The sequence below is a fragment of the Macrobrachium rosenbergii genome, chromosome 25, assembly GCF_040412425.1.
Source record: "Macrobrachium rosenbergii isolate ZJJX-2024 chromosome 25, ASM4041242v1, whole genome shotgun sequence".
NCBI lineage: Eukaryota > Metazoa > Arthropoda > Malacostraca > Decapoda > Palaemonidae > Macrobrachium > Macrobrachium rosenbergii.
Window position 1 is genome coordinate 28,197,875 of NC_089765.1, and position 18,469 is coordinate 28,216,343.

The window sequence follows — 18,469 nt, forward strand, 5'->3', positions numbered from 1 at the left end:
ATATTTCAATATTTATATATGATAATGATATTTTTTTTCATTTCTGATGGTTGCATACTAAACTTCAGGCAATGACAAAAAAAGGAGCCAAAAATTAACTCTTAATCTTAAAAACTAAGCGTGCTGTGATTTTTTGAAAAAAACTTTTTTTTCCGCTTCAGCGCTAACTCCCAAACGCCGCCAGCATACGGGAGACGTTTTTGTAAATAGAGGCTCAGCGTTAGAGGGTTAACTGACCAAATGTTAATAAAATACTGTATACGAGAGAGAGAGAGAGAGAGAGAGAGAGAGAGAGGGGGGGCACCAAAGTACATGTAGTTTCTTAACATGATGCTTGTGCTCATATATACTCATATATATAGACACACAAATACATATCTTACCCAGTCAATATTATATATAATAATAAAGCATTAAATACTGTATGTATCGTCCAAAATTCGGCTGTCTAAGATATACACTGCAAATTTTGTGTAATAAGTGTAGTGAGGCTCCAGTGGAATTGTGGTGACTGGACATTTTAGCCCGAGTCAGAATTGCTAAATTCCACTGGTGTGTAATAGAATAAACAGCAATGTTCCAAACTCATGGAGTGAGTAGGTGTTAAGCTGAGCCAATTGCACTAATTTTATCCTCAAATCTTTAAATTCTTGCAATATGAAACAAAAAAGCAATCATTGTAGAAAAAAATTCACTTAAGGAACCATTTTTATACCGTCCATTAACAATGACTTCCTATTCTGTAGCTCATCAATGAAACAAAATCACTTTAATAAAATTGAGGTAAAGAACTTTTTATACATTTGATTAACAATGATTTGCTGTGGTATGATCGCCTATTCTAAAATGCAGGTAAAGTATATATATGCAAGTAACTACACTTTATCTAACTAGACATCCCATAACTTTTGAGCACATGACTGCCAAATGAATACAGTGACACTTTCACTGTTAAAAAACTAATGTTAAGAATAAATTTAGTGATGTAATGCAAAGGCATTATGTAGTTATACTGTACTCTGTAGTTAGAATTATTAAAACCCAATAAAAATAACACTGTCTTAACCAATTAACCAAAAACTCAAAACCTTTTTTTTGCTGGAACCAATGACATGTGGTAAGTAATGGCATCCAATAAGTTGAGCTACTAGTGTAGTAGTAGTAGTAGTAGTAGTAGTAGTAGTAGTAGTAGTAGTAGTAGTAGTAGTAGTAGTAGTAGTAGTAGTAGCTGTTTCCACAGCATTTAATTTATACAGTCTTCTCTGTTCTTCTTCTTCTTGTTTTTCCTCAGCCTGTAGCTGGTAGATCAGGCTTCCCAAGGACACGCAAAGATTTCTCTTTTCTTAGGTTTATTTCTTCTGACGTTTCAACCACGCTCTGGCGTTTATTTTCAAAGAGTGAATGAATGGCATGCAGGTTACAAGGGTAAGTATAGCACGCGGGGGTGGGTATTTATGCTGATTTGTCGATCTCTTCCACATTTCCTTTCCACATGGAACAGTGTGAGAAGGGGTGACGGCACACTGTTCCATGTGGAAAGGAACTACGGAAGAGATCAACAACTCAGCACAAATACTTATTAACAACAACTTCTCTAATCACATAGTTGAACAGCAAACCTGAGTCTCTATAAATAACTGGCACTGGGAAAGCATGACGGACACCAGAAACAACCATAGTAAGTCCACAAAACTATATTACAGGAACTACATACACCAAAAATATGCAGAAGATGAGAAGGCCCTCAGAAAAATAAATAAAAATGTAACCCCTATTGCAGATGACAAAATTGACCTGATAATATACTATATTATCAGGCCCAAGAAGGGGCTATTTTCAATCATGACACTCAAAAACATCAAAGAAGGCCTGAAAGAGAAGAACTCGTAAAGAACATCAAAATCATTGACCAGGCAATGGTCCGCTGATGCCTACAGCTTCCTGAAGCTCTACATATTTTAGAAAAAAAAAAAGCCGAACATCAACATGGTGAAGGAAACCTAATTTCTCCCTACCATCATACGGAGAAATTTAAGGAACCAACTGACGCCCGACACCGACAAGAGAGAGAGAAAGAAGGCAGATTACCTGAACAACTTGTAATCCCGGATAACAGCCGCTCCCAAATTCCAATATCGATGAGGCCCAGGTCTCACCACCTCCCGGCCCGACTTCGTTACCAGCCCCAGACCTACCAAAACGCAGTTGAATAACCGACCTAACAACTATACACCCACCGCCCCACTCCCACTTGCTATATTTACCCTTGTAACCTGCACACCATTCATTCACTCTTTGAAAATAAACGCCTGAGCGCGTCTGAAACATCAGGGGAAATATACCTAAGAAAAGAGAAATCTTTGTATGTCCTTCGGAAACCTGATCTACCAGCTACAGGCTGAGGGAAAAAAGGTAATAAGAAGAATAGAGAAGACTGTATAAATTAAATGCCGTGGAAACAGCTATAATTTTTAATGCAACTGCCCTCAGAGAAGGTTTCCTCCCTAATAATAATAATAATAATAATAATAATAATAATAATAATAATAATAATAATAATATAATTTGGCAGCAGACCCTCTTTTAAACAGGTTCTATTGAATATTATTGCTGCTTCAGCTGCATTCATTTTGTAGAAGACTTTTTTTCTACAAAATAAATGTAGCTGAAGTAGCAATAATATTCAATAGAACCAATAATAATAATAATAACAATAATAAATAACAATAATAATAATTAATAATAATATAATTAATAATAATAATAATAATAATAACAATAATAATGATGATGATAATAATAACAACAATAATAATTTCTGTTGACAAGAATGGCAGCATCAGTTGAATTCATTTTATTCAGTCTTTTCAGTCCTCATTACTTTCTTTTCTTCCACGCTAATGTATCTTCTAAAAGTTGGCCAATGTTCATACAATGGATAAGGGAAAGGCAGGAGTTCCGGATTCTGTTGTTTTCATTCACATACATTTGGGTGGAGTGTATATAAATAAAACTGTGACAGAATCCAGCTCCCCTAATCCACCAGTTAATCTCTTTGTTACGAAATTCAATCATGTTGACGGATACTCCTTTCTATTACCACAGGAACAATTCAAAATCTTTAAAGTATTCCAAATGGTAAACAGATCAGCCAAAAGTTTTTAGTATCTCCACTTCTTCTATAAAGAAACAGACAAAAGGTTTTACTACTGCCACGCACCCTACAGTAAACACCCCCGGCATTCGCGTGAGATGCATACCACAACCCCCCCATAGCTAAAATCCGCGAATACTTAAAACCACTCTAAAACCCCTTAGAACTGCCTATTTTGATAGTTCAAACACGAAAAAAACCCCTCTAAAAAGGCTTATACCTGACTATTTTAATAGTTTTATCACAAAAAGTGCATTTAGTCATGAAAATGATATTAAAATACAGTAATATGTGAATATTTCTCAATGAAAAATACTGCAAATGGGGGAATTTTCCACGAATAATGTGTATGGTATGTTCCACAGAGAAATCCGCGAATAGATGAGTCTATGAATCATGAGACTGTACACTGAAACAGCCAAATGTTTTTAATGTTTCCACTCCTTCTACAGTCTACATTGAATCAATCATTTCCTTCATACAATAAAGATTTCTTGAATTCCCAGTCATTGTACATCAGTATCTGGTGTTCTGGTGGTGTGCTTATACTACTTAAAACTATACTCACACGCAAAACTAAAAGTAGTTTGTACGTTACTTACCAGTGGGGTGTCCGGCTGACTGGGCTGAATAGTCTTTGTGTGCCTGTGGCGGCTGTGTGTGCGCATGGGAGTGGCTGTGTGAGTGACTACGAGAGTGGTCACGAGTGTGGGCTGCTGGGGGTGGTAAATTATCCCTGTGTGCTGGTGGCGGCTGCGGCAAGGAGTCTCTCACATGTGCAGCAGGAGGTGCCAGGTGCTCTCTGCTAAACAATTAAAAGACAGAAGGAAAAATTTAAATTATGACAGATACTGAAAAAGATTAAAGCTATGTTACTATGTTTGAGTAAAATTTTTATAGGATAACCATTGATCTAATGAACTCATATCCCTCGGTGGTTTCTTGAACAGCACTGACATTATGTACTAACTGAAAAAACAAAAAATTCAGTGGACCATCTAAACCCCAGAAACAAGTTGAAGATACTAAATAATCTTAACGAAGCAACAAAATTTGGTTTAGCAAAGCAGTAACACACTCATTTCATGAATAATAGTGATGATTAATGGAATACTACAACTTAAAGAGAAATGTGATTTAAGATTTTTCTCGCCCAGCATTTTCATTTGCTCTTCTAGTACAAATCTAGCAAAAGTGTACTAAATAGTAACCCAAGAACCTATGTCCAGTGTAGTAAATGCTAACCCAAGAACCTATGTTCCAGAACCCTTGTGCTTTTTCACTGGTACTATTAAGTACTATATAAAAAGTCACTGGAAGACTCATCACCTTAAAAAAGTCAGTTATGAATTAACTGTAACAAAACCAGGGCATGTTTTACCTTAGGAATAAAGAAAAGTCTCTTAAATACAAAAATAATTTTTTCAAGGATGGGACTTTCCTCTGGAAAAAGAATCCTCTTCAATATTCAAACCCAATCTTGACAGTCAACACATTTACAATGGGTGCTACGAAGGAGGGGGAGGAAAGTGTATATGGAGATAAATGATAAAAATGTCAAAGTTCAATATGTATTAGGCTAAGGAGTATATAAGGTGTGTGAAAATTCCAGGACAGTCATAGAATCAGCAGGGGGGCCTGTGTGACCTTAAAAGGGTGGGAAGAATAAAATGAGGAAATGAGTAGTTGGTAAGAAAAGAAATTATTTTGAGCTGTAACTACACATACATGAGAAGATTATCTACAGGAATACACAAGGATGGCTAGGATGGTCAAAAAAAAAAAAAAAAAAAAAAACACCTTGTAGAAAGAAAGACAGGGTGCTTGGGTTAAGTTTCTATGAATTTCAGGACTGTTAAGTCACTGGGATCGTTAGTAAATGCAGAGTTGGGCCAAAACATTCCATCTGGGATAAAGCTGGCAGTCCAGCAACTTTCCATCAACTACTGCAGTTTAAAAACAGTTACGAACACTTCCAAATTCTGAGTTTTGTACTACCAAATGACATGAAGACAACAGCTTCTCACTCAGTTTTGTTTAGCCAGAAAAAAAAAAAACTATTTCAGATGATGCATTACAACACATTCTCCTAATCTCTGAAATTACAGTACTAGGGTTGGATATCAAATAAACTGTACTGCACCACATTCAGTGTTAATGCAAACCACTCTGAAAATGATACAAGTATTTGTTGCTAAAATGGACCTTTAGAACTGTAGGCATCATTAATTCTTAAATAAAAATAAAAATATATACAGGCAAAATAAAAATACATACTGTATAGGCATAATAAAAATCAACTAAAAACTATCGACACTATATATGAGTGTTCATTTGATGATCTTGTCCACGCATGTGCTAAGATAATGTTTATGTACACATCATTAATTCAACTCTACAGTAAGCTAAACAAAAACACAGACACTTTCACTCTATCTAATGATGATTCCAAAACACCTTCAACTCTAAGCTAAACAAAAACACAGACACTTTCACTCTATCTAATGATGATTCCAAAACACCTATCTGTTAGGTGGGAAAAAATATTAAAAAAAAATATATTACTGTATTCATTTTACAGAAGTTTTATAATGTCAATTAAAAAATACTGTAAATAAAAAACATAAGGGTATAATGAAAACTAATATTTCTTGCAATGCATGTGTGTGTGTATGCAACGTTTTGGTAAAGTACACTGAGATCTATCAACAACCTCTAATTTACAAAAGGACACAAGAACAGTGCAAAACTATTCAGCCATATCTAATCGATTTTGCTTGTAGCAAACTGATTATCAATAAAGTACAATGAAATGACGTCACATGGAATCAAAACGATCTGCATGAAATCGAGATAGGATCATAAACAAATAAATTAGAGGAACAGTTAAGACAGAGGAAGTATTGAAGAAGGCCCTGGAAAGAAGACCAGTAGTTTGGTCTTGCTATGAAGAGAGGTGGTCATGTGTATAAAAGGGTTATGAGCAAGGAGGTGGAAGGAAATGGTAGGTGGAGCTTTAATATGAGCAAATAAATATAAATAAATAATCACTGAAATAAAACTTTACTCACAGCTATTATCATTCATATATCCTAACAAAGGGGCAAGATATTGGACAGTCAGTGTTACAACATTTTGGATATTCATACATATATCAAGAATATATTTATAGTGAGTTGATTTACCACGTATGCCGGTGTATAAGGCAACCTTTTTCCTTTAAGAAATCTCCCCCAAAATCGGGGGTTGTCTCATATGCTGAGTATAAAATGCAAACTTTAAATCCTGCTGAGATTTTTAATGATAGGCTAACCTCTGAAGTATTGAAAGTTGTGTCAATGGTTACCTACTGTATCCAAAACAACTGTAGTAATGGTAAAAACTGTAGGTAATTCAAGTGAATCACTAGTGACACAATTATTGATACTGTAAACGAAACAACTGTAATTGCAGTAATTACCATAATTAGACGTTGGGATGACTCAGCTCTCACTTTGTTACTAGCTTTATCCAGAGTACCATTATTATGAGGCAAAAACATCAGACAATTTTGTTATTGATACTTATTATACAATGCCCTTTTAACATTAATAGATAATTTGATGTTACCGAAAGGGTAAATCAGGGTAGTCAAACGTTCTTGTTTACGAAATTTAGCCGTGTTCACAGTTCTCAGTCATGCTTGACTTATGAGCCTTGTTTTCTAAAGGCCAATATTTCCCTGGTAGTATTTTATATTCAAAGTAAAGGGTTTTGTGATATCGATAGTTCCCCAGTTATCCTTAATAACAAGGTTCTTTCCAATCTTAAAGGAATACATTCATGTGAATCTACTTCCGGCAGGTATTACTCCGTTGACGGTGACGTCACAGGCATTGAGCATTTGTCTTCATGTTTACTATATATTTTTCCTAAGGGAATACCAAAGTATTTTTTCGTAATGGTGATCCTTGCCAAACATTTTAAAACCTTGAAGATACTGATTTTACACATTTCTGGTATGATAATTTAATAGTTATTGATTTCATTTATGTACTAAATAACTTACATCAGCTGATAGTTTATTTAATTTCAAAAATTGGGGGTCGTCTTATACAGCAAACATACCTCTAAACCTGTATTTTTTCATGAAAAATGGGGTGTCATCTTATAATCTGAGTCGCCTTATAAGCTGGCATTTAAGTTGTACCTTAAAAATTGGTTTTTGCAATAAAAAATGTTTTTCATACACATCTGGGAGAAGAAAGATGAGTGAAGAATGCAGCTGCAACACAGGTGGGAATACAGGAGCTGAGGTTTACTTGCTGTGATAGTAAGAAACATGCTAGCTTGAATGGTCAAACACTGCTGAGGAGTCTGATGGCCAAAGACACTAAAGCACTCAGAAGCATTGAGGCAGATAAAACCGCAGCAACTTCCTATGCTTGGCTGTGAGCATACTCTGAGAAAATTGCTGACAATGGAAATGGAGTGGCCAGAGGAGCACCCAAGAACACTGGGCAGAACAACACAGCTGACTTTACAGCTCTGGCAAGAAACAGCACTTCACACTGCCCACCCCCAGACAATCTATGGCAATGAATCTTATCAAATGACATAAGCCCGCATAACAGGTAAGAGCAAGACAACAACACACTGAATAAGCAAAGGAAAAACTCCAGGAGTCCCATCTAGGAAGACCACTGATCACAGTCACAACCTTGGCACCCCAAACAATGAAAGACAGCTTTGGGGCAAAGGTTACGTGTAGAGTAGGCAAGCAATATCCTATTACAATGAAGGCCAATGACAATGGATGAACCATGAAAAATATTCCATTTCACAGCCACAGAAATGAGTCAAGTCAATGGCATGCTGTGAAACAGGCAAAACAATGTTGTGAACAGCCAAGCCAGCTGAAGGGAAACTAAAGTGAGATCTTCCCAATACCTGAGAAAATGATGGCTATAAAAATTACCCCAAAGTGAGGAAAACTGCAAAACAAAACATGCAAGCAGATTTTTCCTTATCTAAAAGGAAAAATCAAGTCAAACTCCTCACACAATAGAGTAATCCTTTCATTATCTGAATCACCATTATTCGAAACAACACTATCCGACACATCTGGACCAGGGACCAAGGCCCCAAAGATATGATACAGTATATATAAATTTTTTTAAATTTAAAAAAACTGCTCTGATGGTTGGCAATATTGTGTGGCCTCAAGAAAATGTTGGTAACACTGCTTACACTGAAACAGACTAAGAAACAGTTTTGAGGGGTGGGGGAGGCCTCAAGAAGTTTCCAAGGTGTAGGGTCGATCGGATGACTGGGTGTCATGGGAGAGGAGGGGTAGTAAGGCTGTATGGAGGAACTCAGGGAAGAGATTGTTCTGGAAGGTGGGTGGAGCTGGGGAGCAGTTTCCTTGGGTGGGAGGGGGTGGGGATGCAGTGCTGGATGGGTGACAGGAACTATGTAGACGTCTGACTTGCCAGAGGGAGTTTTGAGTTATTCAGCTTATGATTTTTTATTCATATTTTACTTTATTCTCATTTATATTTTTACTGTATTTTCTCATTATTTTTACAAAACAATCGATAAACAATCGTGTGCACACGTTATATGTGAGAGAGAGAGAGAGAGAGAAAGAGAGATGAAATGTGAACAGTGATAATATTATTCTCTTGTGTACTGTTACGATAAGTGTGATAACCTTACTTAGTCAACCAAACTTGTAATGAAACACTGTACAGTAAATAAAGCAAAGAAAAAAAAAAAAAAGTAAATGTGAAACTGCACTAAGAAACAAACACATAAATGCACACATTCTGTAGGGAGGGTAACTTCAACATTGGTGAAATGCCACATGTACATGCAAACACAACCCCCTACACACATACACAAGTAAAGTTTCTGTGATACTATTAATTATACTGAAACTGAAAACAATCAATTACTTTTTAGTAATGCTCTTAAAATGAATTTGCTTTGAACAGACGTCACCAAGAATCCCATATGTACTCAAGTTGTCAACACAGAGTGTTGTAATACACAAACAGTATGTATTACAGTGATGATATAACATGATAATATTACAGTATAAATGGATTCCTTAAGTAAAATATGTTTCATTACCATTATCTTCAGCTGTAATACCCTATTTGACTTAGGCAAATGGATACTGTGTAAAACTTTGCCTAGGTCAATAGTTCACACATACACAGTTTGTATATATAATGGTGATACAATATGGTAACAAATAAGAAAGTTTACGTATAAAAATACTATGCATTAATGACTATAAAACCATGGTAGGTATACACGAGAGAGAGAGAGAGAGAGAGAGAGAGAGAGAGAGAGAGAGAGAGAGAGAGAGAGAGAGAGAGAGAGAGAGAGAGAGAGAGAGAGAGAGAGAGACAATTTTTTAAATGTATTTATACAGTAAATTTTGTTACAAATATGGGGAATAAGATACACAATTGCCTTTTGCACATTTTCAGTTTAAAGTGTGATGGTTGTTTATAAGCATACTGTGTTAACAGTTATGTGGTACTAACAAGGTTAGGTGAAGGAGTAAGGAGTTGCCCTTTAACACCCCTAGATTTTTTTTTACTCGCCCTTGCCCAACAGGCCCTTGGCTCTATTAATCCGGATAATTGAAGGATTACTTATAAAAAACCAATCATCCATCATCTGCATTTGATAATGTTTACATTCTTGGACAGGTGGGTATCGTTCTCAGCTAGCACTCTGACCGGCCAATGAAGAATCAAAGGGATTTATTTCTGGTGATAGAAATTCATTTCTTGTTATAATGTGGTTCGGATTCCACAATAAGCTGTAGGTCCTGTTATTACGTAACCAATTGGTTCTTAGCCACGTAAAATAAGTCTAATCCTTCGGGCCAGCCCTAGGAGAGATGTTAATCAGCTCAGTGGTCTGGTTAAACTAAGGTATACTTAACTTTTTACATTCTCAGGATCAGCGATTGAGCCTACAAGCTAAAAAATTAAAAGAATAATTCTTTAGTTGCTAAAAGAAATTAACATTACTGGACTTATTTTAGTTTTTTGCAAAGAAAACTATTGTGCTGGCTTTGTCTGTCCGTCCACACTTTTTTCTGCCCACACTTTTTTTACCCGCCTTCAGATCTTAAAAACTATTGAGGCTAGAGGGCTGCAAATTGGTATATTGATCATCCACCCTCCCATCATCAAACATACCAAATTGCAGCCCTCTAGTCTCAGTAGTTTTTATTTTATTTAAGGTTAAAGTTTGCCATAATCGTGCATCTGGCAACGATATAGGCCAGGCCACTACCGGGCCATGGTTAAAGTTTCATGCACGCGGCTCAGACAGCATTAACCTGAAACCACCTAAAGATAGAGTTTTTTCGGTGGCCTTGACATTTTCTTTGACACATTTTTTACTTGTTTATTTTTGTACATAAATGTAAAATGGATATGCAAAACTAACATACTTTATGTTAAAGTAAAATCCCTCAAAATCGCAAAACAGCTGTTTCCCCATTTGTTTGTTTACATCATACTTGATGTCGTTTCTGTCTGTTCTTTGGGAAGTGGTTGTTAATTATAAGGGATCGTTATGAATTGTTACATAAGCCATAAGAATGGTAATCTTGTTTGAAAGCCTAGCTTAATATAATCTACCAAAAATGAAGTTTGGTTTGTAATACACATACTGTATTCCAAGCACATCACAAATAACCACAGTAAAAGAAAAACTACTGAAAAGAACACCAGCTGCACCATCAAGAGGCTCACTCAAAGTCTTGCGCAGGCAGCAAGGACACAATCAACATGAACAGCAGCACTACAAGAAGCATTGCTTGTGATATGCTGGTGGCAAGGCTTAATGAAACATCTTGGAGAGAAAAGCAGCATTTCCACATTCAAAAATGTGCAAAGTTGAAATGAGAAGCAATGATAAATACCTCAAGTAGAAAGTTGAAATAAGAAGCAATGATAAATACCTCAAGTAATAGGAAGTTCTTAGAGCATGTATGATTTTACCATGATTAAAGGCTAGTTTAAAATTCACATTTGTGACAAAACATAAGGCTGTGCTCTTCACAATACATTTCTAAATATCAATGTGTACTTCTTAAAATATCAGAATGCACATTACCTTGTAGAGTACACATTATCTCTTGTCTGTTGTGTAGAATAATCACGGACCTCAGGCTTTGCTACATGTAGCATGCACTCACTCTGTGCTTTGGCAAGAAGTCGCTTCTTCTGGCTCTGGGAGGCTCCAACTGACGAAAAACTGCCAGACAAAAACATCCTTTATCAAAACCCTATTACCTGAAGAATGTTTCTCTTGTAGTCCTACTATATTTATGGGTGGCATATCTCATATGTTCATCATCACCTTCACTTTTCACTAAGAACATTACTCTTAAATACCTTGTTCTGTATTTAGTAAGCAAAATGTTTTATCCCTTAAGCCTTATGCAAAATGTATTATCCCTTAAGCCTTATAGTCTTTACATAAATTTTGCCTGCAATTACCTAACATGTTACATGAAAAACTGAAATGTTAGACCACATACTGTCTTCAAAATTTTGACATTTTGATTAACTTAGCTCAACAATACTAGCTTTATGAGTTTCAGCCAGCTTTATGAGTTTCAAAGTTCATGATATACAATAAAACAAAAAATACAAAGCATAAAATTCAGTAATAAGTAAATGTTATACATAAAAATAGTACCATCTTAGGTTAAGATACCCCAAATTCACAAAATTAATAATAAATATTACCTGGCATATTTGTCCTCGTGAGATGTGTGAGTCTGCTGTAACAGGTTAGCAGCTATTTTGCCATGGTTGTTATTTACACAGGTAGAACAATGACGATCTTTGCAACATTTACCTGCAAGTAAAACATCTATAATTTTGTGCATGTACATACATACATATAACATATATACACATATATATACATATAATTTATAACTGAAACATAAGCTGTTAAAAAATATAATTATTAAAAATACCAGCTCCTGTTACACTATATCACACACAACCATACTACAAATGTAAGTATATATTTCACAATCCACAGGGATAATATGCAGAGCTCATGAGACAGGTGGAAGCAAGGGTTTTGGAAAAAGAGAAGTTGAATAAAAATGAAAACATCTACCTTTGTGTTTTTGCTTTTGCAAGAGAATTTGCATACCTCCACTAATATGTGTACAATAGAGCAGACAATAATTTTTTAACAGAATATATACATAAACCTTTCCTTTTGGGAATTATTTTAATTGATTTTGCCATGCATCTTTCTTTCACTGTTTAAGCATCTGCTCTGAAATGCTTAGATTTGCTGTTACAAGAAGTGCAATTGCCTCATCCTATTACCTCCAAACCCAATGAATCTGAAACACAGCTGGTCAATACATTTCATATCAATGGAATTCAGTGATTCTGACTTAGACGAAAACATCTTGAGTCACCATAACCACACTGGGGCCTCATTACACTTCACATTGATAAGATTCTCATAAAAATTTACATTACAGTACATATCCACTGCAGTTTAATATTTTGACTGACATACAGTGTTTGATGCATTGATATTGTATTTTGTTGTCTTTAACATAAGATTTTGTGCTGTATGTCATTACCTTTTAGCCTGCACGAGTGTCCTTATGTGTGCAAGCATCACGTTACAAAACAATACACGTGCTGTGATCCCCCCAAACAGTATTTTCACCGAGTACTTTTGTAATACGTGCATCAATAAAAATTTGCCATCTTTAAAATGCCTTACTGATAACCTACTGTTCACATAAAAAAAAAGAAAGGAGAGAGGGGAGAGACCTCCTTACCTCCAGCTTCATCGTCGCTATCACTGATGGTAATGACGGAGACGGCCGGGGAAGGCGTGTCACGTATCGTGATAGTCTGTTGTCTTCCACTACCTGCCATACTTCCTCGGTAACTGCTGCTACTGCTGTGCTGCTGACTGCTGCTTGTCTGCTGTGTCCCTTGACTCTGATGCCCACCTGCAAGGGGATGTACATATTTTACTCTTGGGCATGATTAACATAATGTGTAAAATTTTTGCTCACTATATAAGAAAAATGAGATCTTACATCAAGAAATATTGCAAAAATAGCCTTTAAAAACTGAACTTACATTAAATAATCAGACTGAATTTATAAAACAAAATACATTCCAATAGTATTAATGGCTAGGGTCCTTTACAACACGGACTTCATCATTAACCCAACTGAAGCATGATTTCCTAAACAAGTCATGACCCACCCACAGTTTATCAATTTGGAAAAAGTCAAGCAAAGAAACTCAAAATGAAACAAATTACTTAGGTTTAAAACTCAAATAACTCATACTTGAAATTGCATTTCCTGATATAATGACAGAAACTTTCAATAGCAATCAAATAGCCTGAGCTTCTCACTGAACATCAATTAAGATCATGCAGGCAATACATAACTTTCAAGTTTTTCAAAACCTTTTTTATATGCTTAGAAAAAATATTTTAAAAACTTGTCAGTTTGACAACAAAATTAAATTAAGTGTTTTTGTGTGGACATCAAGCTGAAAATATTGCAATAAGAGCAGTCCTCAACATTAAATGTTTTAAAATTTTTGTTAGTCACCTAAAAATCCTTAAGAAAAATACAAACAAAAGTTCTAGCAGAGAAATTAACATAAATCAAAAGCCCTAAATATTCCAAGGCACTCATGACAAAAATGCTGTATCAGCAGAAGCATACTAATGTATCTGTGTTGTTCAAGTTTAAATCTTGAGGAAATGTAAGTGAACATGGTGCACATTTATATTTGTTTTAACCCAAATTCTGTCCATAACGCTGTTCATTCCCATTAAATACTTGTGAGCTGTCTCTCGCAACAATCTACCCTTGTGGAACTCTTGCCGAGTCTTTCTTGCTGGGCTTATCATTAGATACTTTAGGGCTGCCTCTACTAATCCAAGTGTATCTCAGTAGACATGGTTTCATAAAAAAATGCACTTCTCAATGTATGTCTTATAACACTGAGTAACAAGAGCACAAGTCACATCCAATGTTATCCAGTCATCTATGAAGAATTTCTTAAAACATTGTACACCTCCAGTCAATATAATTAACTACATTAAGACTAATCTGTCTTGTGATCTAAAGTGCCAAAAGGTGACAGTCCAAGAAACATGTAAACATCCTGAAGTGTAAAGAATGGGACCAAGTCTTGTATCTCTGTAATGTTTACATACAGCATCTGCAGAATTACTGTCTTGCTATGCAGTTCGTACAGCTAAACCCCTACATGATTTCTAGAATGAAAGCAATCCTTCAAATGCAGTTTTATAACTGTACAGACAGTGGATGGTTTGACAGTACACTACTACATTCTTAAGAGACTGATTCTTGAAGACTGTTTTCTCCTATTTAAAATCTCAAGAAATTATGAAGTTATTATTGGAGATAGCCTTTCCAAGCTTAGCAGTGGTAAACACTTCTGAGGAGAACAATATTTCCTTTATCCCAGTATGTCCGAATTTGACAACCCTCTCATTACTACTGGATGTGTCTGAATTTGTAACAATCTGTGCCAAGAAGATACATCCCCATCATTATCTCTGTGCTAAGGGGCCACTTGCCTTGATGCATCTTCTCCAAATATTTGTAGCAAAAGAAATCTTCCTTTACTAAACTCTTCTCCTAATCAAATCCTCCCTCACTTTATCACTCCATCTAACAGTGTTCCTCCTTCCTGACCTTCTACCCCTTACAAGTTCCACCCATACTAACTTCGCTTCCACCACTCTTCTCCTAATCAAATCCTCCTCACTTTATCACTCCATCTAACAGTGTTCCTCCTTCCTGACCTTCACCCCTACAAGTTCCACCCATACTAACCATGTCCCCATGTCCCCATACCATCTCAATCTCAACTCTCTTATCACATCAGTAATCTTTACCACCCTGCCACTGCTCCTACTTTAATTTTTTTAGTCTCACTCAGCAAGATTTACAACCTATTTGTTTCACTGTGTGAAGGGAAAGACCCTAAGTGACCTTGAGATCTGAGTAGTGATTGGTTGGAGGATTAAAAGTAGAACCATTTCTGAAGTCAAAGTTTTCGATGCATAGTGTATATAAGGAAAACTTTGCAGAATTGTAAATATATGGTTTAATAAATATTCAAAATAAAATACAGTGTGCATAATAACTATTTTAAATTGTTTACCCCTCAATACAATCTTTAAGTCAATGTTACAAAATAACGTACAAAATAATTGGTGTGAAAAGTTACACTGATAATAATGAAACAGTTTTTAAAGTAACTTGTGTTTTTCTTAGATATACAAACTGAACCCTTTCATATGTGGAGGATCTTTCTGCTCATGTGCTGGACTGGCTGTAGACTTGAATAAAATGAAGGGTAATCTTGTAGAGACTGGGGGAGAGAGATGATGATGAAGTTGAGGGGGAGGTGCACCTCATATGAACTCCCTGAAGGAGGTTGGAGATGCCAGGCCACCAAATTAGATCCTCTGCCACTTCCTCATTAAGGGGAGTTACACGGTGAGGCTGGTCTTTTGAGGAGGACCAGTTCTGTTTCAGCTGCCACTATCAAAGGTGCCAATAGGAGACCCAAAATCACTTGCCATTGCCAAACTGGTTGTTCCTTCTTGATAGGAACTGGACTGTGACTTCCTTGAGGTTGTCCAGGTGAAAAATGGCTGGGAAAGCCTTCACTGCTAGTGTCCAGAGGCATTCCCAGCTACATCAATTGCTTGGAGACAAGACTGGATTTCTCCCAATTAATAACTACACCCAGATATCAGCACTGGGCTAGGAGACCGTGTCTGTCCTAGAGATCAGTGCTGGGAGATGGTGTCTGTCCTGGAGATAGCACTTCTTGCAAGGGGTGAGAATAAGCCAATCATCTAGGTGCTGTAGGAGGTGAATGCCTTTCAAGTGAGTCCAAGCAAAGACCAAGGTGAACACCTGGGTAAACTTCCTAAGGGCTGTCACCAGACCAAAACACACAGCCTTGCACTGCACTTCTTGCAAAGGGTGAGAATAAGCCTATCATCTAGGTGCTGTAGGAGGTGAACGCCTTTCAAGTGAGTCCAAGCAAAGACCAAGGTGAACACCTGGGTAAACTTTGTAAGGGCTGTCACCAGACCAAAACACAGAGCCTTGAACTGCATCATTCCACTGCAGACAAAGTGGAGGAACTTCCTTGAGTTCTGGCAGATGGGATTCTAAAAATATGCATCTTGAAGGCTGATCAAGACCATGAAGTGATCGAACGTAATGATGAACAAGCAGTCTCCTCTAGAGGCCTTCTCCATTTCCATTAGAAAAAATCCTGGATACTGGTGGTGAATGATCTTGATGGCACCTTTCTGTACCATCGTTTCGAATGCTGACAACATGGCTTGAGACTTACAGCAAATCTGCAGTGTACAGCCTGTCAGAAAGTGAAAGACAGAGGAAGGCAATGGTCTTTGAACAGGGGTCTATACCCATCTCAAAGGACTGATGCTACTCAGGGCTCTGCTCCATGATGCGCTGCCTTACATTCTCAAATGATTTCCTCTTTCCTTCTTCATCGTGCCTCCTCTCTTGGACTGACTGGGGAAGTTGGGGCTGAAAGGACTGAGAGGGAGTTCTGCCATTCTTAAAGAGTATGAAGGGGCTGATATGCCTGCTCAGCCTTCTGGAGCTCAGGCTTCCTTTGGGCTAAAGTGGAGAGTTCAGCTGTACTCGCAGATGGTACCTAGTTTCCCTGAGGTGGTTTCCATGTCCCTGCATGGGTGAAAAGAGAATCTTGGGAATCCTCCTATCACAGCTCTACAACTGTGCCAACACTACCCAGGGGAAGTAGGGCTGCAAACCCTAGATCGAATGGCTGAGTAGCAAGAGGCAGATCTAATGTAAAAGCTGGTGTAAAAGCAGGGAAAGAACACAAGTCTATCCAATACAGAATCAGGTTTGCCCACACACACTGGTGACTTGATGAAACAGATGAGTATGGGCTTGCTGCCCAACACAAGTAACCTCAATGTGGGCTGTAACATTAGATGGGAAAGCAAAGCATTCAACCAGATAGGGGGATCTTCTGGCCCCTCCGGCATGTAGAGTGTTTGCTTCAACCAGATAGGGGGATCTTCTGGCCCCTCCGGCATGTAGTGTGTTTGCTATCTTGTAAGCAGTGTGGGGGGGGGAGAAGTTTGCTCGGCTTGCTGGCTGCAAGGGAACTCTCTGGCACTCAGATCAAGGAGTTAATCTTGGCCAAAACACCACAAGCTAACTCAATGGTAACATTGCAGAAAGTTTCACATCTTACACCCAATCTGGGGATGAGAGATCTGGCAAAGTTAATGCCAAGACGCCTCCCAGAGATTATCTAGCTCTTGACAAAGTGAAATAACCTCCTGAACTGGTGTTCTAGTTCAGCCCAAAGGAGTTCTGTAAAGGAAGGCCCCTTGGCACCAAAAAGTTCGATGGTGGCTCATGTGAAGATGTAGTGGTGCTAAGTGGCGTTAGGAGAGAGAGAGTGTAGTGGTGCTAAGTGGCGTTAGGAGAGAGAGAGAGAGAGAGAGAGAGAGAGAGAGAGAGAGAGAGAGAGAGAGAGAGAGAGAGAGAGAGAGAGAGAGAGAGAGAGAGAGAGAACGCCTAAGCTGTTGTTGTTGCCGAGAACTAAGATATGCTGACCGACGTAAAAACTTCTTCTACAAACTCAAAACAGTGAGCAAGTATATCGTGCCCAAAGCCATAAAACCGATCGTAAATTTTGGAAACTGTGGCCTCGTGATTAGCTTACTCAAGTCATGAGTCAGCACCGCCAAAAAGCTAACATCGCCAGCTCTATAACCCCGCCTTCAATAGGAGGCCTTTTCATGGAAATTCCATGAAATTGGGGGCTGGACAAAGTGATGTACTTCCACATCCTCCAATCAAACATTCTAGGGAGGGGTCTTTCACACCCTCCCCCCCCACAAGATCATTTCCAATCAAGTCTTCTAAGGAGAGATTTAAATCACACCCACTTAAGTCGTTCCCAATCAACTGTTTGAAGGGGAGGCCTTGCAGATAAATCCTTCCAATAGGACTGGAAGGAGGTGGAGATTGCAGATAACAAGATATCCAGGGGTTCGAGAGCCAGGAGAGGAACTGAGGAGAAGGAGATTCGAGAAAACATCCACCAGGGAGAGTACGTCTCCCCTTGCTTTCGTGCTCCCCATACAGACTAAGTTGAACTATTTTTACAAGAGTGAATTCGTTTATACCACTGTAACATGTTAATTTGTACTGAACTTTTTTAT

At 37.5% G+C, this 18,469-nt stretch overlaps 1 protein-coding gene across 5 annotated transcripts in view; it reads right to left on the reverse strand.

The window, feature by feature from the left end:
• Positions 1–18,469, reverse strand: part of Hipk (Homeodomain interacting protein kinase) — a 93,798-nt gene that overhangs the window by 16,078 nt on the left and 59,251 nt on the right. For 3 of the 5 annotated variants that reach the window (XM_067127204.1, XM_067127202.1, XM_067127205.1), the window contains 4 exons: positions 12,993–13,169; positions 11,920–12,031; positions 11,282–11,422; positions 3,757–3,959 (listed from right to left, as the gene is read on the reverse strand). In XM_067127204.1, the coding sequence (XP_066983305.1) occupies positions 3,757–3,959; positions 11,282–11,422; positions 11,920–12,031; positions 12,993–13,169 (633 nt within the window). The remainder of the gene's footprint in view (positions 1–3,756; positions 3,960–11,281; positions 11,423–11,919; positions 12,032–12,992; positions 13,170–18,469) is intronic. The other 2 variants (XM_067127206.1, XM_067127203.1) reach the window with 1 other exon arrangement.